Source organism: Silene latifolia, chromosome 10 (genome assembly GCF_048544455.1).
Source record: "Silene latifolia isolate original U9 population chromosome 10, ASM4854445v1, whole genome shotgun sequence".
Taxonomy (NCBI): Eukaryota; Viridiplantae; Streptophyta; class Magnoliopsida; order Caryophyllales; family Caryophyllaceae; genus Silene; species Silene latifolia.
In genome coordinates this window covers 144545825-144572066 of record NC_133535.1, presented here as the reverse complement: position 1 = coordinate 144572066, position 26242 = coordinate 144545825, and the positions used below count along the sequence as shown (strand labels likewise).

The 26242-nt window shown below is 36.5% G+C and overlaps 2 protein-coding genes across 4 annotated transcripts; one reads left to right on the top strand and one right to left on the bottom strand.

The window, feature by feature from the left end:
- The first annotated feature begins 146 nt into the window (after positions 1-146).
- On the top strand, positions 147-7261 carry LOC141608412 (MLO-like protein 1). Its single transcript, XM_074427768.1, has 12 exons — positions 147-344; positions 459-516; positions 601-809; positions 2925-3041; positions 3156-3225; positions 3427-3529; positions 3880-3929; positions 4066-4106; positions 4210-4422; positions 6530-6597; positions 6679-6739; positions 6829-7261. The coding sequence occupies exons 1-12, from the start codon at positions 171-173 to the stop codon at positions 7123-7125; spliced, it is 1461 nt and encodes a 486-aa protein (XP_074283869.1). The 5' UTR covers positions 147-170; the 3' UTR covers positions 7126-7261.
- Positions 7262-7305: 44 nt separating this feature from the next.
- LOC141606159 (cysteine protease ATG4-like) lies at positions 7306-14332 on the bottom strand. Of its 3 annotated transcripts, none has more exons than XR_012526595.1 (9): positions 14114-14262; positions 13456-14024; positions 13288-13373; positions 13130-13180; positions 12652-13022; positions 9258-9356; positions 8356-8411; positions 8207-8277; positions 7306-7945 (listed from the first exon to the last, which is right to left on the bottom strand). XR_012526595.1 is itself a non-coding variant. In XM_074425184.1 (9 exons), exons 2-9 carry the CDS (start codon positions 13889-13891, stop codon positions 7728-7730), a joined length of 1428 nt encoding a protein of 475 aa, XP_074281285.1. In that variant the 5' UTR covers positions 13892-14024; positions 14114-14332; the 3' UTR covers positions 7306-7727. The 3 variants fall into 3 exon arrangements, 2 of the variants coding, with proteins under 2 accessions (XP_074281285.1, XP_074281286.1); XM_074425184.1 differs by having other exon boundaries at positions 9258-9396; positions 14114-14332; XM_074425185.1 differs by having other exon boundaries at positions 9258-9396; positions 13456-14038; positions 14114-14264.
- Positions 14333-26242: the final 11910 nt, after the last annotated feature.

The following is a 26242-nucleotide window of genomic DNA, read 5'->3' as shown; positions in this document are numbered from 1 at the left end:
AACACAAATTTTCATTTGTAACGGTTCTAAGTTACTACGAGATAAATGTGACAATTTTATAATATAAAGATGTTCCAAAAGCAAGTCAGAGCTTCATTTTCCAAGTGTATGCTTTTGGCTCACAACATTATGTATATTGTTTATATTATGATGCATAGATTGCACATTATATGCATATAATAAATATTCTTGTCTTAAATTTGTTTGCTATTGCATCAATGTCTGGGGGTGGAGCAGAGGAAGCAAACTTGGAGTCGACACCAACGTGGGTGGTGTCGATAGTATGCACTCTTATTGTTCTCATTTCTTTGGCCGCGGAAAGGCTCATTCACTTAATTGGCAAGGTATAGATTCAATTAAACTTTTAATTTCTCTATGTTAATTCATGTTTTAAGACATTCTCGATGTGTAATTGGTGGCGGAACCAGAAAATAATTTAAATAATCTCGTGTTATCAGTATCTAAAGAGGACAAACAAGAAGCCGTTGTACCAAGCATTACAAAAGATCAAAGAAGGTAAAAACATACTCTCTCAATTTTCTCAATTCGAGTTATTTTATATGCATATATACAACCGTCTTACACAATTGTACATTACAGAGTTGATGTTGGTAGGGTTTATATCACTGTTGTTGACGGTATTTCAAGGCAAAATAGGGAGATTGTGCATTTCCGAGGAGTTAGCCAGCAAATGGCTTCCTTGTCAAAAGCAAGACAGGGTTGCTTCCCATCATACTAATTCAACAATTCATACGACTTGGCATCGCCTTCTCTCCACGGGTACGGACTCCAATTTCTGCCACAAAAAGGTACCATGTCTCCGTAATTCGTAATTATTACTCCCTCTTATTCTACAGGTTCATTACATTTTGTTTTTTTCCATTTGTGAAGAGTAAACGGAAAAACTCGGTATAAAGTGAGGGGAGTATTTTGTTTGTATATATATTTCTAATTTAACAAAATAATAAGGGTCATCTCGATCTCATCAAATGAAAAATGAGATTGCGTTACTGGATGCTGAGTCTTGCTAGCCTCTTGACATGCAATATGCAAACTGCATTCAAACGATGGATCATACATAAAGACATGTGAAACTGTGAAAGGGTGATACCAAGACTCAATACTATCGATTAACATCGTGATTTTTTTTTTATACTCCGTATGGGACTATTATTCAATTCGAGTAGGATAGCTTAGTAATTAAGAAACTTGAATGAACAAAAAACATGTTGTGCATTGTTTAGTTGCTAATAATTTGTATGTCCGTTTACTTTATAACCTTTTTTTTTCTTCTGCGCTAATGATTTCACTGTATTCCCACCTTAGATTAAAGCTGGGTAACAAATATAAATAGTGCGACTTAGATGTATGTTCCTTTTTACCCTAATACGGTATAAAACTTGTTAAAACAAATATCATTATCATGTTGTACTCCGTAATTAAGAAGGTTACGGAGTGGAGTACATTTTAATTAAGGACGTTGTAATGTTTGTGTACTTTTATTTTGTTTATATTTATTTTTCTAATACCTATTATTATTTTTATTAAATAAGAACTAAAAGTATACGATCGATGAACTTGTAAATTGTAATAATACATGATTGCACAATTGTCTTAAAAGATAATATAAACTATAAAAATCACTGAAAAATGTGCGCTGAGTGGACTTTTACGTAATTGCATGCTCCTTTAAAAGTGATTGGAAACATAGAATACGTTGTTTATTTTAATCAAAGGGGAAAAAATTGTGAATTTATAATCATAAAGTTAGTTATTCGATCAAAAATTTGGAGAAACATGAACCATCTTTTGCTTTTGTTAACAAATAAAGCGTAATCAAGGATTAGAGCATCTCCAATGGACAACCACAAGATAGAGTAGCTTAGTTTGTTAAGTCGGTTTTTTAAGCTAATTTGCTCTTCGACTACCTACTGCTCCAATGGTTGGCTACAACACTTTCTAGCTTTATGGGTCTCACATTAAAATTTTCCACCAATAAAAAATTTTACTTTTTATTTTTTTTAATCCAAGTTACATGCTTGGTAGAGCTACAATGCTCAAAAGCTACATCCATTTTTTCATAATCCAATGGTAAGCTACTTGCTTGCTATTTTACAAATATTGCAAGCAAGTCCCTTTTACAAACCATTGAAGTTGCTCTTAGATACCTTCGAGTGTTAGACGTGCGTCTGACTAGGCCAATTACGGAGTAGCATTTAGGATTCATTTTATTTCGACTGTCTAAATTTTATTTTGGGGCGACCTAATATTAATTTTTAGCATGAAAAATAATGGAAAATAGTAAAAGGAATGACAAGAACAATATATATATATAAGTCTTGCTGAAGACGGGTCGGAGCGAGTGACGGGTAATGTCACTCACAAAACGGATAGGGGGACAAGGTAGGGGCACCCCCATGTGGTTCCCTCTCTCCTCTATTTGGGTCATTTGTGAGAGCAAATGGTATCCGTCACTCCAAAGTGACGGATACGTGCCGTCTTCAATGAGATTTTGTGATATATATATATGTAGTATTTTTTTGTGCGGAGGAAATGGACAATGAAGAGGATTTCAACTCGTCAACTGATAAACTGTACTGTTATTTTTCACGATATTTAGAGAGTTTTCTTTGAATAGGAGTTGTGATCTAATTTGGTTTTATAAATTCAATTCATTTGCATTCGAAAAGTTTAAATCTCTCAAATTCATTAGAGTCTTACAAACTTGCTTATTACACCATTTCTTGTTTAAGACTCTATTTTAACTTAAAGACGGTTTTCACACGTGATTAAAATAAAGGTAGAAATAAACGAAGGTTATTATGAAAGGTCGTATCTAAAGGAATACCAATTGTGCTTATTGCTTGATCTCATACATTGACATATTTATTTAATTTTGTTTTGCACGATTATGAAATTGACAGGGTAAAGTTCCAGTGCTATCAATCACAGCTTTGCATCATCTGCATATCTTCATCTTTGTGTTAGCCGCTGTGCACGTTACTACCTGCGCCCTTACTATTCTTTTTGGCGGCCTAAAGGTACGTCACTAAAGATCACGCCTACAGGTTACCCAGTGCGTACTAAAGATGACGGCTACAGGTTTCCTCGTCATCCAAAAAAAATCTCATTCTATATATTCATGAATCATGTAGATAAGGCAATGGCGAAGTTGGGAAGAGTCCATCAATGGAAACATTGGAAACTTGCGTGATCTCCAAACTGGTAATTAACTAACTTTTCACATATATATGCCATGATAAATATATTGTTGAGTTTATAAATTCTATATTTAAGAAGAGTACGTCTCTTATAAAACCATTAATTTTAGTAATAAAACGTTGTAAAATCATTTACAAAATATTTTCACGTCTTTCTTAACAGTAGGTGTAATTTAGTAGGACCTCTAGTTTAATTTAATTTTAGTAACTTGTTTGCAGACACATTGTAAGACGAATCCCAATTTTAACTTCCACAAATACATGGTTCGTGCTTTTGAATCAGATTTCAAGAAAGTTGTTGGGATAAGGTTACCCCCCTCATCCTCTTCATCTCAAAATAATCTTCTCATTTGACTTTTTGCAGTCTTCAAAACGTCACTTTAACTCCACTTTTCTTCATTTATATACTAATTTTCTCAGCTTAATTTGGTACAAGCTCGGCTAAGCTAAGCCTGGCTCGTGCTTTAACTGCGCTAAAACCCGGTTTAACTAAGTTCAAGACGATCTAACTGAATTTTAGGATTCATACATCGAGGACGCTTAGGTCACTTAAACCTTGAAACTACGAGCATTTGTTTGGTTGACGGCTCGTGCATTTGTTTCCATGATTATTTGTTGTGTTCTTGTTCCTAAACGTTAAATTAATTGTCTTTTGTAGTTGGTTTCTCTGGTTATTTGTGGTGGTCTTCTTGTTTCTCAACGTCAACGGTAAGCTACATCATACTTTACCCTTGTTATATACTCTCCCGTCTCAATCGTTTATTTGTGAAGGTTATTTGTCTGTCGCAAACATACATTTTCTGAATTTTCATTACATAGTTATTCGTTTTAATTGGAAATGCAGGATATCACGCTTATTTTTGGATCGCTTTCATACCCTTAATAGTAAGTGTTACCAATAATTCTCTTCAATTGACAAAAGTACGTACGTACCTCATTTGTTTCAAACTTGTACAATTGTGTCACAATTTTGGTTTGGTGCATGCAGCTGTTGCTAGGCGTGGGTACGAAGCTAGAGCACGTCATAATCCAACTCGCTAGGCAAATGGCCCAAAAACATACCGCGATTATTGGAAATAATATTGAAATTCAGCCATCGGATGATCATTTTTGGTTCCACAAACCTCGTATTCTACTCTTGCTCATTCATATCATCCTCTTCCAAAACTCGTTTGAGCTCGCTTTTTTCTTTTGGATTTGGGTAAGTTATATATTATCATTTAGGGCAAAGTACGGATCAGGTATCCGATTCAAAGTGCTAGTTCGAATCGGATATCCATATTAAAAATCCTGAAATTAGATATCCAATATCCAAACCAAATGTTTCGGATATCCAATGTCCGGGTATCCAAAATAATCGGATCGGATGCGGATATCCATCGGATATCCATACTTTTGAATTTACTTTAAAATTAAGTTTGAAACACGATTATATTCATAGTCTTACATGATGATTTTCTTTAGTATTCTTACTCTAATGTTCTCGAAATAACATTTAAGTATCACTTAATTATTTCTCTAATATTTTAAACATTAATTAAGTTGTTGTATCAAATAAAATTTTATTTTCTCGAAATTATACTAGAAAAATATAGTTTCGGATCGGATCGGATATCCAAATATTTTAATTCTGATATCCATATCCAAACCAAAACCAAAGATTTCGAATCAGATATCCAAACTGTTCCGGGTGTAATTTCCAGAGCAAGTTTGTGACCACGTAAGCTTGTAGAATGACGTCTCTGCTTGATTCTTCCTTTCGGCCTCTCCTGAAACAATGAACAAACTGAGGGCTCGGCTTGGTACCGAGCGTACTCACTCCGACGCTCAAGTCAGTAAACTTAAAGAGATTAAGTTGTGTGTTACTTGACAAAGTATATTGTAGAGAGATAAGGGAGTTTATACCAGATTAATAGTGAGTTTTAGGATGAATTGTGGATCCTTTTCTCAATGAGGGTTGAGGAGTATTTATAGACTTTCACATTTTGTCACGTAGTGGCCAAGTGGCCATGTGGCATAGTGGGTGGAAAGTGGCCACTGATCTCAGTGGAGTATGTATGGGTTTTCACCTTTTGTCACGTGGTGGCCAGGTGGCCATGTGGCGTAGCAGGTGGAAAGACTGTCTTACCCTCGGCCGAGGGACCCATGGCAGGCCGGCGGGCTGGTTGACTCCATGCCGAGGGGACTTGGATATGAGTACGCGGTTATGTCTCTCGGCCGGCTAGTTGCCGAGACCGAGACCCAAGTGACAGGCCGGAAGGCCGGTCGGCACTTTAATTCGACTTTTCTTCATTTATATACTAATTTTCTCAGCTTAATTTGGTACAAGCTCGGCTAAGCTAAGCCTGGCTCGTGCTTTAACTGAGCTAAAACCCGGTTTAACTAAGTTCAATACGATCTAACTGAATTTTAGGATTCATACATCGAGGAGGCTTAGGTCACTTAAACCTTGAAACTACGAGCATTTTGTTTGGTTGACGACTTGACATTAATTAATGTAGGATAGGAGGAAATGAAACCATTGCTCCATCCGTCCGTCCCAATCATTTGTTTCCATGATTATTTGTTGTGTTCTTGTTCCTAAACGTTAAATTAATTGTCTTTTGTAGTTGGTTTCTCTGGTTATTTGTGGTGGTCTTCTTGTTTCTCAACGTCAACGGTAAGCTACATCATACTTTACCCTTGTTATATACTCTCCCGTCTCAATCGTTTATTTGTGAAGGTTATTTGTCTGTCGCAAACATACATTTTCTGAATTTTCATTACATAGTGATTCGTTTTAATTGGAAATGCAGGATATCACGCTTATTTTTGGATCGCTTTCATACCCTTAATAGTAAGTGTTACCAATAATTCTCTTCAATCAACAAAAAGTACGTACGTTTTACGTACCTCATTTGTTTCAAACTTGTACAATTGTGTCACAATTTTGGTTTGGTGCATGCAGTTGTTGCTAGGCGTGGGTACTAAGCTAGAGCACGTCATAATCCAACTCGCTAGGCAAATGGCCCAAAAACATACCGCGATCATAGGAAATAACATCGAAATTCAGCCATCGGATGATCATTTTTGGTTCCACAAACCTCGTATTCTTCTCTTGCTCATTCATATTATCCTCTTCCAAAACTCGTTTGAGCTCGCCTTTTTCTTTTGGATTTGGGTAAGTTATATATTGTCCTCGACTGACCTAATAAAATTACTCCGTATCAAAAATAAATTGTCAAAATAAAGATATAATTAAATTAACTCGACACGATAAATTGATAATGTTTTTTCATACTAAATCTGTAAATTGTTGATTATTCTAGGTACAATACGGTTTCGACTCATGCATCATGGGTTCAATTGGCTACACTATTCCACGGCTCGTTATAGCGTAAAGATCAATTCGACCGAATTTCTTTCAAGCCTACGTTAATCATGGAATGTGTATGATTAATCCATGGTGTATATGCAGGGTATTTGTTCAATTTTTATGCAGTTATAGCACATTGCCACTGTATGCAATTATTACACAGGTAAACCCTTGAAGCACAAAATCAATTGTACCGGGTTATACGAGGATTAATACTAATACTTGTTCGATTATTGGCATCGGCATGGATAGATGGGAAGTTGCTTCAACAAAGCGATCTTTGACGACCACATTCAAGAGGGGCTCATTGACTGGGCTCATAAAGCAAAGAAAACTACTTCCACTGCACCCGCTGTTAGAGTCCTCGCTAAGAGAATCAGGTCTATGCCCATTCTGAGATCAAAAGATAATGGGTCGGGTCAAGGATCATTGACCCCACCAGAAGTTCCGAACCACGGGTCAGGTCTTCCACTCGAGAATCAGATGGCAAACATTGAACATCGTCATCACAGCTCGATTACACGAGAAATTGAACACGAGCCAGTATAACCACCATAGATCGTGCCTCTTGTTTTTTAGTACTTTTTTGGCAGCCTGTTACCTTGTCGGACTCTTCTTCGATCGATCTTCCATGAAGATCTTCGGCCTCAATGAAACTAATCAAAGAAAATACGCATCTTCGTTTACATACAGGATACAGCATCCAAGATGTTTAGTTTCTACGTAGCATTTTTCATGAGAAGAATCACAACAATACGATGTATTTAAGACGGGTTATGAATTATGATACAACCTAGTTTCCAATAAAAGAATTTAACGCAAAGCAAATCATGAATCAACTACAGAACCTAACAATTCTCCCACTCCATTTCCATTAGTTTGATTTTCTTTACAAGAGAAGCCTTACGTAAATCAAATGCTAAAATAATCACGGATGACATATTGCGGCAATCATGCTCTAATCCCAAACTTCGCTAGCTTAACAGGTGAAGTCGCTGAGTTGTAGAATCATGACCAGAGTTCTAAACTTGTCAGCAGCAAATGGCGCATTGTAGCTCCCAGCACACCAAGGGTCAAAAGCTATCTTTTCTTTTTAATGTTTCATCGTGTCAACCCTAATTAAAATAACAGCACCATTCATCAATCACCCATCAGAGCAATTGCCAATCATCCTCGTGTTCACCCTCGGGGTTGGTCGAATGGAGCACATCATAAGAATCATCATATTGAACATCAGCAACGCCACCAGCCATATCTCCTTGATTCGTTGCCCTGGGGGAGCTACGGCAATGAGCAACCGTGAACAGTGGTGCACCATTCGATTCATCCGCCAGCGTAGAAGCTCGAGAGCAGAAATCGTCAAAGTCATCTGTCAGTCAACACCAAGAAACTGAGTATGAGCTGCATTTGTGGTATCTCTGCTTTTTAAGAAAAAGGATGCTACACTCCTTCAAGCTCGAGTACGGTCTTTGGATTGTCTTATAGATCCGAGTTTAGGGTACTCGGGACTTGCATGGTATGCTGACAAAGCTAAATTTTTGAAGGACATTTTTGTTGGATTGTCTTACGGATCATTTCCATTCTCACACAATAGTTAACAAATAAAAATAAGTTTCCTGATTTTAAGTACCTCTGTCTCTGCAGTAAAATCCAATCGCCAAAGATGAATCAATAGACTCCAATGGAACGTGCCGAACCACACTGACAGACATCCAATGAATGAGAATATGAAGGAAATGAAAGCCAGCATAAGGTAATTATTTTCAGCAAAAGTCTTACTTGCTGTGGTAGGATGATGTATCAGCTTCTAGGTCTCCCTTTTTTATGTCGACCACCTGAAAGATAAATGCATAGCCCATTCAAACCTCCGATCAGTAAGAACAGTAGATGTGAGAAAAATGCATAAATGGCTAATCATTACAGCCACAAAGTAACCACAAAAACAACTTGGAACGAAAAATCCTTTCAATGATCCTATGTAAGATGAATTTACAAAGTAACCCACAAATGTTGAACATTCACAGCTTCCTTTTTTTCATCATTATAAGATTATGAGAACGAACAGCTAAAATTAAATCACCATTAGCATTTAGCAAAAGAAATATCTTCATTAGCATCCACCCTGCTGCTATATGTGACATTTTCTATTGGGAAATAATCAGGTTAAAAATTCAAGCCTGAAACTGAAAGCCTTTTTAGGAGAAATCTTATTGTGTGTTGTGATCACTATACTTCTCTATGTCCTGTCAGCTAACTCAATCTTTTCACATAAAGATTACAATAACCTTCCCCGATTTTAATTGGTGAATAAGAATTATTAATGTCTCACATTTAATAACAGCCAACAATTCAAATTGATCTCAAAAAGAAAAATGACATAGGGGGGGTGCGTTGGGGATGAAGGCAATTGACAGCAAGTTATGTTAATCTGGAAAAAGAAATGCTAACTTCTAAGTAAACTATAGTGATACAAACTGGACAACAGATTCACATTCATTCCATCACAAAACAAAATACAAAGACACAAACAAAGACAATAGGCTCGCCCAAATTCAGAGCTGTTACAGTTATTGTAAGCCTTACACAGAATGACATCATGAGACTAAGCTAATAAAAGCTGCTAATGTAAACCTCACATGTTACATCAAAATAAAGACCAAATATCATATGTGTCCACTTACTGGCTGAGCTTCATGGGGATCCAGGTAGAATGCATTGTCATCTTGCACACCAATGATGTAAGTTGAAACACCAGGTTTCCCACCCAAGATGCCAAGACTCTGAGGAAATGCAAACGTAGCCTTCAGTAGAGGAACATACCTGGAATAAACATAGGCATCAGAAAGAAAACAAAACATGGCAACGTCATTATGGAAACTGCGCATGAGATAAGCGCTTTCCGCCTTGCATCTCATCGCCAAGGTGTCCCTTCCGCATTCTTAACTAACATTGAACTCAGAAAATGCCAAGTAAATGGGTGAAATTTACCAGAAAGTGGTAAGATGTTAGAATCTTGCAGTATCTTATCATAGTATGGTTAATGATCCTACTCAAAATTACACCGTGAATAAAACGTTACTCCCTTGAATCACAGTAACAAACAACAGAGGAACGATGCCCAATAGGAACTCTATATGTGGACATTCTTAAAAGGAAGGAATTTTATTGGTGAATAGAGGGAATATAATGTAATAATGTAATATAAAGATTTTCCCTCATACAAATATGGGTAGAGAACCGAAGATGTCTTAGTCTAGTGGTTAAGACGGAGGTATTGTGGACAATAAGTCCCAGGTTCGAGTCCCCCCTCCCCTTTAATGTAATGCGACTAAGTGCGCGCTTCGTTAGACAAAAAAAAATAAAAAACAAATATGGGTAGAGAGTACAAACAAAAGAGGAACGATGCCATGTAGGACCTCTAAATGTTGACGTCCTAAAAAAGGAAAGAAGGGACTTTATTAGTGGAAATTCGAGTTATGTTAACGTCTAACCTCTCAAAGAAATACATAAAAAAGAACTCTCTTTTCGCCTAAATAAACACGGTATCAGATCATTGGCTTTTGGAAATTTGAGTTATGTTAGCCTAGGAATTATTATTTTTTAACTTGTACAAAACTACAAACACAAATTAGAATTTGAATTATTTGCTCTTCGGCCTTGTTTCTCTTAATTCTGTGCTTCTGCTCATCTCTTTGTTAGGTGCTATGAATGGAAATGAAATCTTCTCTTGTGACGGTGCCTATGGTGTTCAAGACTAGGAAACTATACATAATAAGGATATTAAATTAGAAGCTGAATGACTGTTGGCCTGTTGCTAAATGACTAATTAAGAGCTGTTGACTTCTTCACAGCCTATAATATACTACAAAAACAGACTATTAACACTCTTAACAGTGTAGAAACATCAACTACCTCTTAGATCAGGGCATAATATGATTAATCATTCCCAACTTGTTACAAAGATAATCAACATGATATATCCCATAGTATCAGTCCTTGTACAAATTTCTCACGAATAAATGACAATCCATTACAATGTGCTTAGTTCACTCATGAAGCACATAATTTAATGTAATATAAAGAGCAAGGTGGTTCCAAAGCACATAATTTAACATATCCACTATCTCACACCCAAGTTGTTCCAAAACACTACTTTTTACTATGAAGCCTCACTTTTCATATGACAATGATCTCCAAAATGCTGATTTTTACTATGAAACCTCGGTTTATGTAGATATATGTCTGGCTGTTATTTTTTTGGGGGGCAAAAATCATCATCTTCATTACTCAATCAAAGAACTGAAGTTATAGATACAGTATTAGCTATGTAGTCTGGACCCATCCAGACATACCCTTCTAGAGAAGTCAATCGGTGAAAGGTGAGACAGCTTATGGCGCAGCCTAGTTAACATCTAGTCTAACAAAACTAAAATCAACTGAATCAAAACTTTTAGCTATCTTATCTTAACAACACAATATTCAGCCAATAATTCTCACCAAATTAAATCTACGCCAGCAGCACCTGAGTAAAATCCACTCAGGTGCGCCTCATACTCCTTAAGATCTTCAAACAGACGACTATAATGATTTTACAGTTAACTGATCCACGTATCATCTCACCATACACTCTTCTGTTTGAGCAGCAACGGTTCACACAGACAAAAACCTTGAGCATATAAAGATGAGACAAACCCCTATCAATGGACTGATTAAAACAAAACACATCGATATTCTGCCGGAAATATCCATCCTAGAAGCTGGCGTGAACCAAATGATATTTAGTATTTTATTGCTCAAAGACATATCATGTAAATGGGTACCACAATTGGTGAGAATATCCACAGTTTCAAACAATCTTCATATATCTGCAAGACAATCAAAAATATTTTCCTCTAGGCCTTTGCACTTTTCACCTAAATGTAAAAAAGCCTTTAGCGACACTAGGCTGAATGTAAGGAAGGAAACTTATTTCTGCACCTCAGATTTACACTCCAATCTCAAGTCCATTTTATTACAGTATATATTATCCGAACCAGCATGAGTCAAACAAAAATATCTTTCCCCTTGGAAAAATATTAAAGCTCAAAGAAAGGCCTGTATTAGCAAGAACATTCAATGACTTGGGCAGAATTATTGGGTATGTCCAAACCTCATACAAATAAAAAAAAAATCCTTATAAGCCCCATCCAAACATCTCGATACGCCTCTAATGCTATAAAGACACACAAGGCACTAAACAGAGAAATTTTCAATACAAATAAGATTTCTAAGCCTACTGCTGAACACTTCAGTTTTATAGAGTATGCCTCACAGCTATAAAACAACTACCAAAACCCTATCTTCTAAGCATCTAAAAGAAACATGCTTTAAAATCTCTCACGTAAATATCAGCTGCACGCAACAGAAATTCTCACTTTTATGATTAATATATTCAGCATAATACCAAGTACCCAACTAAGGTAGGTAATACCTTGACAGCTTGACTCCTTGACAATTATTTTTCTAATCTGAATACACAATCTTAACAGCTCTGAGTATATTTCGTATGTAGATGGATGTTTGTCCAAAATAGAGGAGTGTTCATCAAAAGGAAACTGAGATCTACTTTAAGAAAAAGGGGCAAGAAGAGATATAGGTTAGATCTAGAAGGAGTATTCACAAATACTACTGTAACAGCCATGATTCAGCTACATATGACCGCCGCAATTGGACTGGGATATTCCGCCTCTAGAATTTACAATTATCATAATGATTTGCTCTTATAGAATGTGTGTTATATGTATTTTCAGTAAGCGACACGATAGAATTCGTCTCAATGATTCACGATTCGTAGAGTACGGAGCAAAGCGGCAACCATGACTCAAACAACATAAGTATAAGTTCAATTAATGAAAGAGAGAAGAAAGCCACATGATGTAGCCACACAATAAAGGCATTATCTAGAATCCCACTTAGTTGACAACAAAACAACAGGTAAATCTCTACAGATTACACTCATAACGGGCAGCTCGTTATAGAAAAGATACAGCATAAATGAAATGCACTGCAAAGCTGCAATTTGTAAGCATAACAAACCTGGGATTAATTTTCTCTAGACCAAGCACGAGAGGAACCAGCAAAAGAACAGCTGCCCAATCAGCCTGCCCTCCTGAATATTTAAGGCAACAATCCGACACATCTTCTACACAGACAACAGGAGCCCCGCCTCTTTCGCCATCCTCATCACCAGACACAATGTAGACAGCCATTGGCAATAATTTGCTACCCTTCTCCTTTTCACCTCGGGCCAACGTTTCCCAAGCACGGCACATTGCGTAGGGGCCTACCCATGACCCAGCAGCGAGCCCATAACCCTTTCCAACTTCCAAAAGTTGGTGAATAGAGAACGCTGACTCCTCATAATCACCAAAGTCAATCAGTATTTCAGTGTAGCCTTCATCAAGTTGCTGTAACATATGAAATTATGGTGGTAAGCGTACTGTTAACCCCTTACATATAATTGCATACTCCAATTAGAAGGGAGGAAAGGTAGGGGAAAGAGTTATGCTCTCACCTTATTCACGGCCTTCCTCCAAGACCTTCCAAACCGATGCATAATCAACGCCTGTAGACTCATATATTATGTACAATCCAATTCTACAGCATCCCGCTATTCGAACTAAGACAGCAACAAACTAACGCAAAAAATAACAAAAAAAAAAAAAAACTCACTTGAGCAACAAGCATTTGACTGCTCCGAAGCATGCAGCCCCAATTAACATCACTGGTATACTTTGACTCCCCAATTGGATTAAACCCTGCAACAAAGTCATCACAATCACCATACGTACAACTCGTAAATAACTACATCAAATCTACAAACTCAGAAGCTGTTCAAACCTTTCCTATACGTCATCAAAATCCTCGACGAGAAGTCCTCAACAAAAGCAGCAAACCCAGCACTAGCAGCAGGATCACCACCAGTAGAATCATCATGGACCTTATAGCAAACACCCAATAGCCATATATCACTAGACGACACGACGACACTCGACTTATAGTACCCCAACATAGTCTCCTTAATCCTCCTAATCGATCCACTCGCCATAATTCTCTTCACAGTCGCTCCCCAACCATTACCACTACTCAGTCCTTGCCCTTTAGACTTCCTGCCGCTCTCGTAACCAGAAAACGCAGAAACTACTATCGCAGGCAGCAACGACGAACCTGAACTCGAACCTGAACACGAAGAACTCGACAAACTGCGCTTCAATTTCGGCGATAAATCAGTGCTAGACGATTTAGAAGTACTAATTTTATCCAACAAGTTCTTCATCACCTAAAAATCTCACTTCTTCGTCCTTCCCGATCATATCTAATCAAATAACCTAAATCGACAAAACCTAATTTCTAATCATAACCAATTCGATATATTTTTCTCCTCAATTGATGATTTTTGCGCAATTCGCCTGAAAATTAAGAACTACTAGGTAATTAAATTGTATGTAATTGTAATTTGCAAGATAATTAATGCATTAAAATTGGGGGAAAAGGTTACCTGAAAGGCGATCGGCGGTGATCGACGGCGACGATTGTTACCGGTGAAGGGAAGTCAAAGGAGGAAGAAAGGTGGAGATGCAGAAATAGAGTTCACCTCAAAAAGGGATTAAATTATTGAGTAAACGCAAGTATATTGCGTAAGGTGAACTACTAGGACTCTAGGAGTTTAGGAGTACTAAACTATCAATTCTCCGCAAATTCTTATTTTAGACGGGTTATTTTCGTTTGAAACAATAAAACGGGGTTTTAAGACCGTTTTATGGTTAAATGTGACCATAATAATCCAATAGTAAAGATCTTCTGCCCCATTCTTGTGTCTCATTGTGTGTGTCACCCCACTCACCTTTTGACACATCATTTGTTGCAAAATAAAATATTGCAATAATTATATTAATTTTTTGATGTGTTAGAAGGTGATTGAAGTGGCACACCAATTGGACACTAAATGGGACAGAGGATCCTCACACTCATAATCCAGCCAATATTTGCAGTTTATGATATAGCTTTTTTCTTTTTTTTTTTTCTAAAAGTAGTCAAATTTGGGGTAAAGTGGTCTCAAAACCTCGTCGTATTATTTCAGCGAAAATGACCCATTTTAAGAGAGACTTGCTCACAATTTTTATGATTTTATGATTAAGAATTTTAGCATAAAATTGATTCGAGAAGTGTTCGCGGATAGAATCAACATTTTTGGAGTCAGAGGTTAAATTGATAATTGATGCAAGTTGTGTTTATCTCGACTCGATTTGAAACGAAGTTGACCTTGAGATGAGAATAGTTTAATAATGACTCGACTTAATAGGTGACTTGATAATAAGTAACTAATTTAGTATTGCTCCTTGTATGATCCTAAAATTTGGGAGCCTCGTGAATTATTTTTTTTATGTTATTTAGCATAATATTTATCGTTTCTGACGCACATTTGTCATAAGGATAAACCGGACGCCGAAAATGTCGTTGCGGACCACTTGTCTAAGTTGAAAAAAGAAGCAAGAGGGGATATTGATGATGGGATACCCATTGGTGAATGGCTATCCGATGACACTATCTTGGCTATCACGCACTCCGACCCTTGGTATGTGGATATTGCTAATTACTTAAGCTCTAGCTTTATTCCGGAAGAACTTAACAACCAAGCTAGGAAGAAGTTGAGATATGAGTCAAGGAGGTATGTTGGGAAGACCATTTCTTATATAGAAGGTACAATGATGGCATTTACAAAAGATGTGTCACTCATAAAGAGAGGAAAGCAATCCTTCAAGCTTATCATGCTACAACTTATGGAGGCCATTTATCTACCTCTAGGACTCAAGCTCGGGCTCTTCATTGTGATTTCTATTGGCCATTATTATTTAAGGATGTTTATGCTTTGATCCATTCTTGTGACTTTTGTCAAAGAAGAGGAAATATTGGGAGGCAGGATGAGATGCCTCTAAACAACATTTTGGAAGTTGAACGCTTTGATGTATGAGGTGTGGACTTTATGGGGCAGTTTCCATCCTCATTTGGCAACCATTGGTTGCGGTGGATTACATGTCCCAATGGATAGAAGTTATTGCCGCACCTACTAATGATTCAAGAGTTGTTACCAAACTTTTCAAGGACTATATTTTTCCACGATTTGGAGTGCCTAGGACCGTGATAAGTGATGGTGGCTCACATTTCATCTACCGCACCATTTATGCATTGCTTAAGAAGTATGGTGTTCAACACAAAGTTGCTCTTGCTTACCACCTTCAAACAAATGGGCAAGTGGAGGTGTCGAACCGTCAAATCAAGGTCATTATAGAGCGTGTGGTAAACAAGTCTAGAAAAGATTGGAGTGCCAAGCTTAATTATGTACTTTGGGTTTAAACAAAACTCCGATAGGCACCACTCCCTATCGTTTGGTTTTTGGTAAGTCATGTCACCTTCCTCTTGAATTGGAGCATCGTGTAAGATGGGCTTTAAAGAGCTCAGTTATGACTTGGATATTGCGGGAAACAAGCGCTTTCTCCAACTAAATGAACTAGATGAGCTTAGGATGGATGCATATGAGAACGCTAAACTCTACAGAGAGTGGACCAAACGGTTTGATACGCCTCTTCTAAGGGACGCAACAGATGCTGCGCTTGTTTTGAGGTGGCTTCTGCCTCTGAACTCATCTCGTTCAGACGTAGGATTCCTAATTAGGATTTAATTGACTATTATTTGTATTATCGCTTCTAATTCGACATATTTTCCCTATTTGATTTTTATTTTGTTTCTTTTATTTTCTTTTCAAACCTTTTTGTTTTCGAGCGTACTTGTGACGTAAATTCAAGTTATCCTTTTAATTCAATTGTAACTTATTTATTGTAATTTATTCATTGTATATATAAATATTGCTCTTGTATAATCTATTTGCTTGGCAATTCACATGTGATTAATCTAATTTCCACCTCGACTCAATTAATTGCTAGATTGTATGTTCACCGACATAGACTAATTTTACATGCTAGGATTAATCTATGGATGTTGCATTGCATGCATATAACTGACAACATATCGAGTATAAATAACTAACCTGATCATTAGTAGAGGCTGCTGTCGAGGCGGACGGGATTAGGTGTTCAAATAAATAGCTTCTTAATATGTACCCTCACCCCTTAGTTAAGATCTCTGCGAGTATCCGTGTTCATTAGCATCACGAGAGTCATTATATACATAGAATGCTAAGGGTAACGAATTTCTTAGTATTTATGTCACTACTTTGTGTCTTGATTCGAACGGGTCCAATTTTCCATAAAAATTGGTGGCGACTCCATAAATGCAGGCTTGTCAAACCTTTCACCGGTTTCAATGCCTTTCAAATCGGTAACGGCCCATAACGTGCTTTGGCCTCGCGGCGGAGTTCCGTGAGAGAAGTGTCGCCGCCTCGAAACCAACACGCGGGTGGTTGTATCCACAGGAGGAGGAAGAGTATGGGAGTGAGGAGGAGGCATGGAAGGAGACATTGGAGGAGGGGCACGAGGAGAAGGACGACAAGAAATTTTAGAGAGGAGGATAAGACGACGGAGGGAATGAAGAAATGAAGGAGGAAAAGGCGGAGAGGAAGGGAAAAGTGAAGTAGGACGAGAGAGAGAGAGAGAGAGAGAGAGAGAGAGAGAGAGAGAGAGAGAGAGAGAGAAGGGGATGAATAATAACGTTGAGGAAGAGGAGAAGGGGAAATGGAAGCAAGACGAGGACGAGGAGAAGGGTAAAACGAAGGAGGACGCGAGAATGATGCGAACATCGTCGAATTTTTACGTGATTCCAAGTAAGGGTTACATAACTTCTCTTCGTTACTTTTTTAGATATCTTTTTTTATAAAAAAATGTTATTCACATATGTTATATTTATAAAATTTCAGAGGACGAAAAGGAAAAAGGGAAAAATAGAGAAGGGTATGGGGATTGACTTACATGCTCGTAAAAAAATGGATCGGGATTGATTTACCTGCTCATGCCGTCTATATGGTTAGCTAAAATTGTGTTATTTACAAACCCAGATTTGTTATGTTCTTATATGCTAAAGTACCTTTATTAACACTACAGTATGTACTTTAGCTGACATTAGATGTCTTTTGCAATCCTTCGACCATGTAACTGGATGTTATCTAATAATTATAAGCTATACAAATGGAATCGTAACTACTCCGTATATGTTTATGTACTTTTTTCACGAAAGTATTGGTGTTATATACTACATACTACATTGCAAAAAAAATGTTGAATATGTTTTCACGCATACGATGTGAAGAATAAATTAGACACTAACATAATCAGAAGCGGAGCTTAACAGCAACATAACACATTAGGACACCGCGCCCGTTAGGGCGCGGACCACTAACTAATAATATTAAAGATAGTAACATAAAACACGATTTGAGTTGATGGCTTGGTGCATATTGTGTAGTGGTTGTTACTACTTGTTAGTACCCCTTTTATACCAAGAAGTAAGTTGGTGGCTTAGTGCTAAAGAAAGAATCGTAATCAATGCAAAGATGAGGCATCTCTTATTCAGTATCGAGGTGTTTGAACCAAGATTTCTAGATAAGCGCGCCGGCTGGATAAGGTAGTAATATATATAACACAAAACTTAAATGTAAGACTATGTAGTGGTTGGTAGTTTCCCTTTATACCAGGAAGGCAGGAAGTACTAGGTTCGAATTCTAGAGTGTGGTTTTACTGTTTTATAGTTGAATAATTTCAATCACTTATTATAAATCTAGTTATATATATATTTTTTTTGGGTCTAAACCATCTGGTGTAGTCCGAGTTCAAAACGAGTATGATCATTAGGCTGTAAAACTTTTCGTTAAGAATTTGAACACTGTTGTATTCATTGCGCTTAAATCCAAGACATGGTTAAGCTACAACAACTCCTTAGCAGTTGAACTAAGTGATTATGGGTTCACCATTTCCTTTTTGGACATATCACAATAAGGTTCACCCTTTAGTTGATTCCTTTTTTGTCTATTTTTTGTGGTTCACATGAATTGTGGCACCATATTTTTCCCGACTCTCGGCTTTCCTCACACATTATTACTCTCCTTAATTATTGTAGCATTGCCTTCTTGGAGAGGTAAATCTTAATTAGAGGTAGAGAGAGTAATAAAGTAGATCGAGCTTTTATTATCCATCTAATCACTAATAACACAACATATCAACTTAGCCTAATAATTTTGGTATGAAAACTAAAATGTGTTGAATTGTATAAAAATTTAATTCTTAAATAAATATGTTTAAAATTGTCATTAAAGGAACATAAATGAATCACCTCTACACATATGTAACAAACTTTAACCCACAAAAAGCATATTAAGATATTTGACAAATATGTAATTAGTGAATCTCATAGTAATTATATTGAGACCCAATTTGATTAGCTAGTATTGATGATGTCTTAAGACAAATTAATCTCATTGTTTATTTAATCGTGTGCCTCTTAAGTTTTAATCTTGTAGCTCAAGAGCTCTAATCATCAATAAAGATTGCACAAGGATGATCAAAGACGAAGAATGTCATAGTTTGAGTCATGGTATTGTAAGAGATCATTAAACTCGATTTATTGTCAAAGCGCAAAAACAATAGTGCAGTCCACAGTGACTTATGAAGGCTCGTCTTTGAAAGAAACATTTCGAAAATATTTTAAACTCTTATAAATGGCTTTCCAAACTTTCAACAAACCTTTTGAACTTCAAAAAATCTGGTTTGATCTTTTAAATTGAGAAGAAAGCTATTGAAGTCTTGAAAAAGAAGTTGCTTGCACAAAAAGACACTTACCAAAAATGGGTTGTTTACTTTTACATATTTGGCAAAATTTATGATTCCCATGAACACCACCAACTAAGCCCTTTCTTGAACAAAAACTTAACCCATATTTGTTCGTGTGTGGCAGCAAGTTTGCTTTGACTAATTATGCTAGATTACTTAAGCAAGAAACTCGTTTCTTGCATAAGGGTCTCGGTATGCTTCCTTAAGAACATAAACGTTATCTCCACGTCGTTCATATTGTGAACAACATTGAGATTCGTGCGTCTTGTAACAACCGAGCAAAACCAAACCAAAGTCTTAGGATAGAGTTATCTTAAGCACGAGAGTCTTATTGCGGAGTAGCTTTAAGTACGAAGTCTTTGAGGCGGAGTAGCTTTTGAGCATGGAGTCTCTCGGCGGAGTAGCCCAAAGCAAGAGTTTTATTGCGGAATAGCTTTAAGCAAGAGTCTTGGAAGCGGAGTAGCTTTTAAGCAAATAGCAACCGGGGTGGGTTGGGGAGTTATTTTATTATTCGGGGTGGTCTTAGTTTATATGAGTTTACTTCTAAGACATTTAATAAAATAGCGCTGGACATAGGTCGCGGAGTAGTGACCGAACCAGTTTTAAAAACATCGTTTGTTTTGTCTACTTACGTTTTGATTCCGCTGCACTTTAACTCTCGATATTATTTCATAATCCGTTGTTGATTACATTGTGACTTATACTTGCCTAATTGTCGCTGCATACTTCTAACTTTCTAGTTCTAAGTATTAACCTCTCATTTCATTTAAGTGTAGTCAAAAGTGTTTAAGAGTTTTAAAAGAAGCTTTCATTAAGCTTAAATTTTTTAAATAGAAACATAATTCAACCCATCCCCCTCTTAGGTGCTCCCGTGCTTGACTCTTCAAATTAACTACAACTATAATAATCATAATAAAACATCAAATATGTCGTAATAAAACCAATAATCATCATCATCATCCTCATCGAATTGCATACACCGTTAAAAATCAATTCAACCTATTACTTCATTCAATTTGTCTTATCTAAACTAAACACTTGTTCATCACATATTAATCAATCAATCAAAACATTGATTTTAGTGATGAAAGGAATTAAAAGAAGAAAATTACGCTCTCAACTTTAGTAACTAAGGGGGTAATTTTCACCTCACGACATTCACAAAAGACAAACAAAAAAAGGAAATTGATGTCATATTAAACGTAACCATTGAAAAACAATTTGGAACTTTTGTTTGTATAATTAATTAGGGTTTTTTTTGTATATAACCACCAATTATGTCCAATTGTTTACAAATAACCACCTATTATGTTCATCTTTACAAATAATCCCCTAGTTTTCAAGTTAAACCTCACGATCCACACCTATTTTATAATCTAATGGTGGTTTATGTCATTTATTGTCTCAATTGAAGGACTTATGATTATATGTAATACCCAAACTACTCTTACTATATTTTATCAACATCTTTCCCCCATTAACCACACAACCATCACCCCACCCACATCTCCACCAACCGTCAACACCGTCACCTCCTTCACATAACCCCATACCATAGTTACCGAATTCCGCAAACTGCCCCTCAACTACAACTACCAAACTCCGCCGACCACCTCAAACTGCCCCTCAACCACCGCGCGCACCGCAAAATCTGTGATTTTTGTAAAAGATTTGGATTGAATGGAATTCAAGATTGGGGAGTTGTTGAAATCAACTAATAATTTCATTTAGGCAAACATAATTAAATTGTTGTGGGGTATTTGGCCTTATTTATAAGGGTACCCTCCCAAATGGAACGAGAATTTCGTGCAGAAGTCAAAAGGTTTATCAAAAGCACAACACAAATACTTGGTTTCGAAACATACTCCATCGGGATATCAAATCAAGCAACATTGTTTTTAACGGGAAATTTGAAACGCATTTGGCTAGATCTGGTTGTGAGATGGGTTTACGGGATAATTTTGGGCGGTGGCCAACTTTACTTGGTTGTGGATGTCGTATGCAATGGTGAAAGGGTTTATGGGTGATGGTGGTGGTGGTGGTGGGCTTGTAGGGTCGGTTTGTGGTGCAATGTGGCAGTTGGTAAGGGTCAGTTTGCGGTGGTTAGGGTGGTTGGCGTACTTCGTTAGTGGTGGTTGAGGGTTATCTAAAGGAGGTGGAGTGGTGGTTGCCGATTAGGGGTTTTGAAAAGGAGGTGGGGTAGTGGTTGTATGGTTGATGTGTAAAGGATGTTGATAAAATATAACTAGGGTAGTTTGGGTATTACATATTATCGTAAGTCGTTAAAATGTAATTGAGACGATAAATAACATAAATTGTCAATAGATCGTAAAATAGGTGTGAATTGTGAGGTTTAACATGAAAACTAGGGGGTTATTTGCAAAAATGAAAATAATAGGTGATTATTTGTAAACAATTGGACATAATAGGTGGTTATATACAAAAAACCCAATTAATTATTATGCAATTGTTGTTTTCGTAATTGACACAAGCAGAAAAGCGGGAAATATTGCGACATTCCATTATTGGACCTTGTTGCTTAGGTGCTCAACTAGACTATTTGTCTAGGTCTTTAAGATAACCTTCTACAAGTGAACAATGTATAAAATTTAAAAATACTTTCGCATAAGACATAATTCCGTCTTACGATGCTAATTGATTGCATTAGTTTCAATCTCCTTTTTTACCTTCACATGTGAAGAACCTTCACCCTGACTTCGGCCACTGCTGCTACTGCCAATAGTATTTGATATGACAGTCGATGTCTTTTCTGAAGGAAGAAACCCAGGCATGACTGTTATTCCAGCGGTAGACTGTGCGATGTGTAGATCTCTTCTCGTGAACTTACCTTCACGTCGTTTCTTTCTCTCATCCGGGGACTCATCCTTGTAGTGTTTCTGGACATGTGCGGCATATCTATTTGCACTTTGGAAAGTGACCTGACACTTAGGGCAAGTGTAAGGACCATACTTTATGTAGGGATAACTCTTACATCTCATTGGTGAACGTCGATGTTTTTCTGCTTGGAGATGAAGTTGAAACTTTGGCCCATTGTTGTTAGCTTGTGCTGGGCTTTTTTTAGGATTAGTCGTGATGCCATTTTGGTAAGGCACTTGGGGAAGTGCTTGGATGTTGGACTTAACAAGTCAGGAAAAAAAAAGATATGAGAAACATTTAAAAAAGACTAGTGAAATAAGTGCAAAGAAAAGAAGCTTACGTGCTCACTCTCCTGTTGATTATAAGGAGTTTGAAGATTTTGTTGTGGATTAACTTCATATTCACTAAATTTATTAGTTTTTTCTTTAAAGTGCAGCGATTGATCCTCTGTTCCGTTCATAGACGAACTTGAAAAACTTGAAATATAATTGTGATTATCATTAGGAGAATATCTAGATGATAATCTGAGCAACCTGATATTAGAAGTGTTTCGAGAAATTGTGTGATCTTGACAATGAATACTTCGGCCGCTTAGAAGAGATGATTGCCTATGAAAAGCGGGTAAATTGACCATATTTTGTCTCAAGGGTGAATCAACAACATTTATCACTTGATCATGACTTTGAACAGAAGTGTAGAAAAGGTTTTCATTCACGGTAGTGACTCTAGGAGATGAGACTTGTGCATAAGATGTAATAAATTGAGGGTTCTCATTTATTTTCATCATATTGTTTGTAAAACTTTGTTGGAAATTTGAAGATGGACAATGGCCGACATTATTTCGGCCAGGTGCGTTACTAGACGAAGATGCAAGGGGAAAATTTCTTACAAACTGAGAGGATAAGTTATCGCAAAAGAGATTGATATTGATTGGGGAATTGTTTGCCATGAAAAAGTTGATGTTTAAAATGTGATGGGGTTGTATAAAATGGGAATGAGATGTGTTATTAACATGCATACTACTAGGAAAGCGGGGGTTCGGCCTTATGAAGCCAATCTCACTACCATTTTTGTGAAAACAGAGCTGACTTGACATTGGGGAGGTCTGATTTTGATTAGGGAAGTTAGTAGTTGAGTTAACACTTAGGTTAATTTCAACAGCACTATGATTATAAAATGGAGTTATTACTTGTGAATTAAAAGAGCGAAGAGTGGGGGAGGAGCAAACTTGTGTGCCACGAGAAGTTCCACCTAGGAGATTATTGTGGTCACCAAAAGGATCTGGCATGGTTGCGAGAATGAGGGGTTCAAAGAACTAACATAATAGGATTTGACGGAAGTTGGTGAGTGTAATGATCAAATGTAACTTGTGTAGTAGTCACAGGTTTAGAGGCTCTCTTTATAGGCGGAGATATCTCAGAAACACATTAGGACATAAGTCCCTTGCAGATTATTTAAAACTCTTAATTCATAACTTTTAACGTTGGTCTTATATTTTTAGAAGGTTATTCGTAGCAGATATAGTATCAAATGAAGTAATCTACCCCTTAATGATCCATTCAAACAGACATTTATTCCTTAAAGGGAGCTTTCACATTTTGGAAATCGTTTGGGATAGGCACTCAAGGGAAAAAAAAGGTAATAAATAAAAACGATGATTTTGGTTGGCATTATAGAGTAATTAATTAATCTAGATCCGCTAACTTTCCTATTTAATTAATTACTCCCACCTATGACCTATCCATTACAAATTAACCATGTCATTGCACTAATATTAAAAACAATAATAAACTACTGTAAAGGGTGAGTTAGTGGTATATATGTTGAGTGACTAATTTACAAAAAAGACCAAAGTATAAAGAAAGAATTGGGGTTGTTTGGATGACATTTTTAGTAAAATAGGATACGTGATATAAGTCAATTCTATTACAAATTTGTCTTCAATTAATCTTCCTTACCCTTTAAGGAGTGTTTGCTTCGCCCAATATAGGTATAAGGTTGATAGGCTATCGCACACCTATGCAAAGATAATATTTATAACCTAGCAAAACAAATGAATGTAGTACGTAGGGGGTCGAACCACAGAGAGACGGGAGTTGTTAATTAGTTGTTATGGATTGAACTTTTATCTCGGTAGGTTAACGATTGATTTGATTTGGTTGAAGTTATGTAATGATAAAACAATAATAAAAAAAATGTCTAGGGAGGTCGGGTCACGCATGCTAATTATGTAAATGCTCGTGTCAAGTTAGGAAGTTGATTATACGATAAATGTTTAGGCTTAAAGACACCCACCTTACGATATTAGTGTCAACCATAGACCAGGTCCTAGAGAAACTCTCGTCCATAACTAGGTCGTCCTACTACACATGCTTAGTCTAATTCAATTCCGTGCCTCTCGATTTTAGAACGAATGAACAAACTTAATCGATGAATAAGGCCTTTAAACATAGATTAAACATATGGTGCAAACATGTGATAGAAACAATTATACAATATTAACTTATCTTTATTTTGACATTTACATATTACTTAATCATGCATGGCTTCCTTTATTCCCTAGACAAATGTAACTACTTAAACATGATGAAAATTTAAACTACACTAATGACAAATGAAATGATAAACATAATGAAAATATGAAAAGGAATACCTTGCAATGGAAATGGAACTTGGAAGAACAATATTTGAAATGTAAATTGTAAACGAACTTGAATGGAAATTATATTATAAATTGAAATGCTTAAGGGAAATGTAAACAAACTAAGATAAACTAAAACTAATCTAAGCTAAGCTACTACTAGTATATAGAGAGAATTTTAGATGGAAAAATATGTGTGTAGGTTGTCCCCAAGTCGTCCCTAGAAGCTTCTATTTATAGGAGATCATAAGGGAAACGTATGCATTTGACGGAGCATTGAACACACCCGTGGACTGTTCAACCCCGATCGGGGTCGTGTGTTTCTCGCTTGTTTGTCTTCAATTGTGATTAATTATCAAATGGTATCCAATGCTTATGATTTAATGCTTGTTTAATCACCCTATTAATCACACTTTGGCATCCCAAGCTCCTCAAAGCATCCAAAGTAGCATCCAATATTTAGCATCTTATGTTTGCATTTTGTCGACTTTGCATTTGGGCTTGACTTCCATTTGACTTTGTTGTGCATTTCTTCATTTAATCCATCACTTTTGCTTATGCAAGTCCATGCATTATCTTCATGCTAGTCCATCTTACTTCTTTGTTAGCCAAGCTTCTAGTTTACTTGCAAATATGTAGGATTAAGCTCCTAAAAGCTCTTATACCTACAAAACATGACAAAACATACAAATAGAACTAGAAAACAAATATTAGCTCAATATCACTAAGGTAGTGCATAATGACATGTAAATTGGAGCTAAAATATGGGGATAAAATGTATACAAATTGTACTTATCAAAGGTATAGGTTTAAAATGAGTCAAATCCATATAGTCATGCCAAGTTTGTTTGTTTGTTTGTCTTTTTTTTTGACAAAAATGAGGGTTTCATACTTATAGAGTCTCATAGCTAAAACCCATAAGGTATAGGTTTCTCATACCCAAGGAGAGGAGTGAGTATGAGATTGATACCCTTGATTATCAAGTGAAAAAAAAAAGTGAAGAATAATTATGAAAATTTGTAAATGAGATCTTTTATATCTTTTTTTATTAAGTCTTTACTTGCATGATGTATAACATTATAAATAATTTTAAAAAATGTTGTATTTTAAAGTAACAATTAGTCTCACTTTAGACGGGTATATCCATCTAAAGTGTAGACGGGTCAAATATGTCACTACTTACACAATAAGACAAAATGGTGACATCTCACTTGTTGTTTGTCTTATTATGAAAGTGGTGTGATATTCAAACCGTCTACAACTTTATGCGGATAGTGTCCGTCTAAAGTGAGAATTTGTGTTAAAGTAAACTATGATTGAGTTTCAATCCATA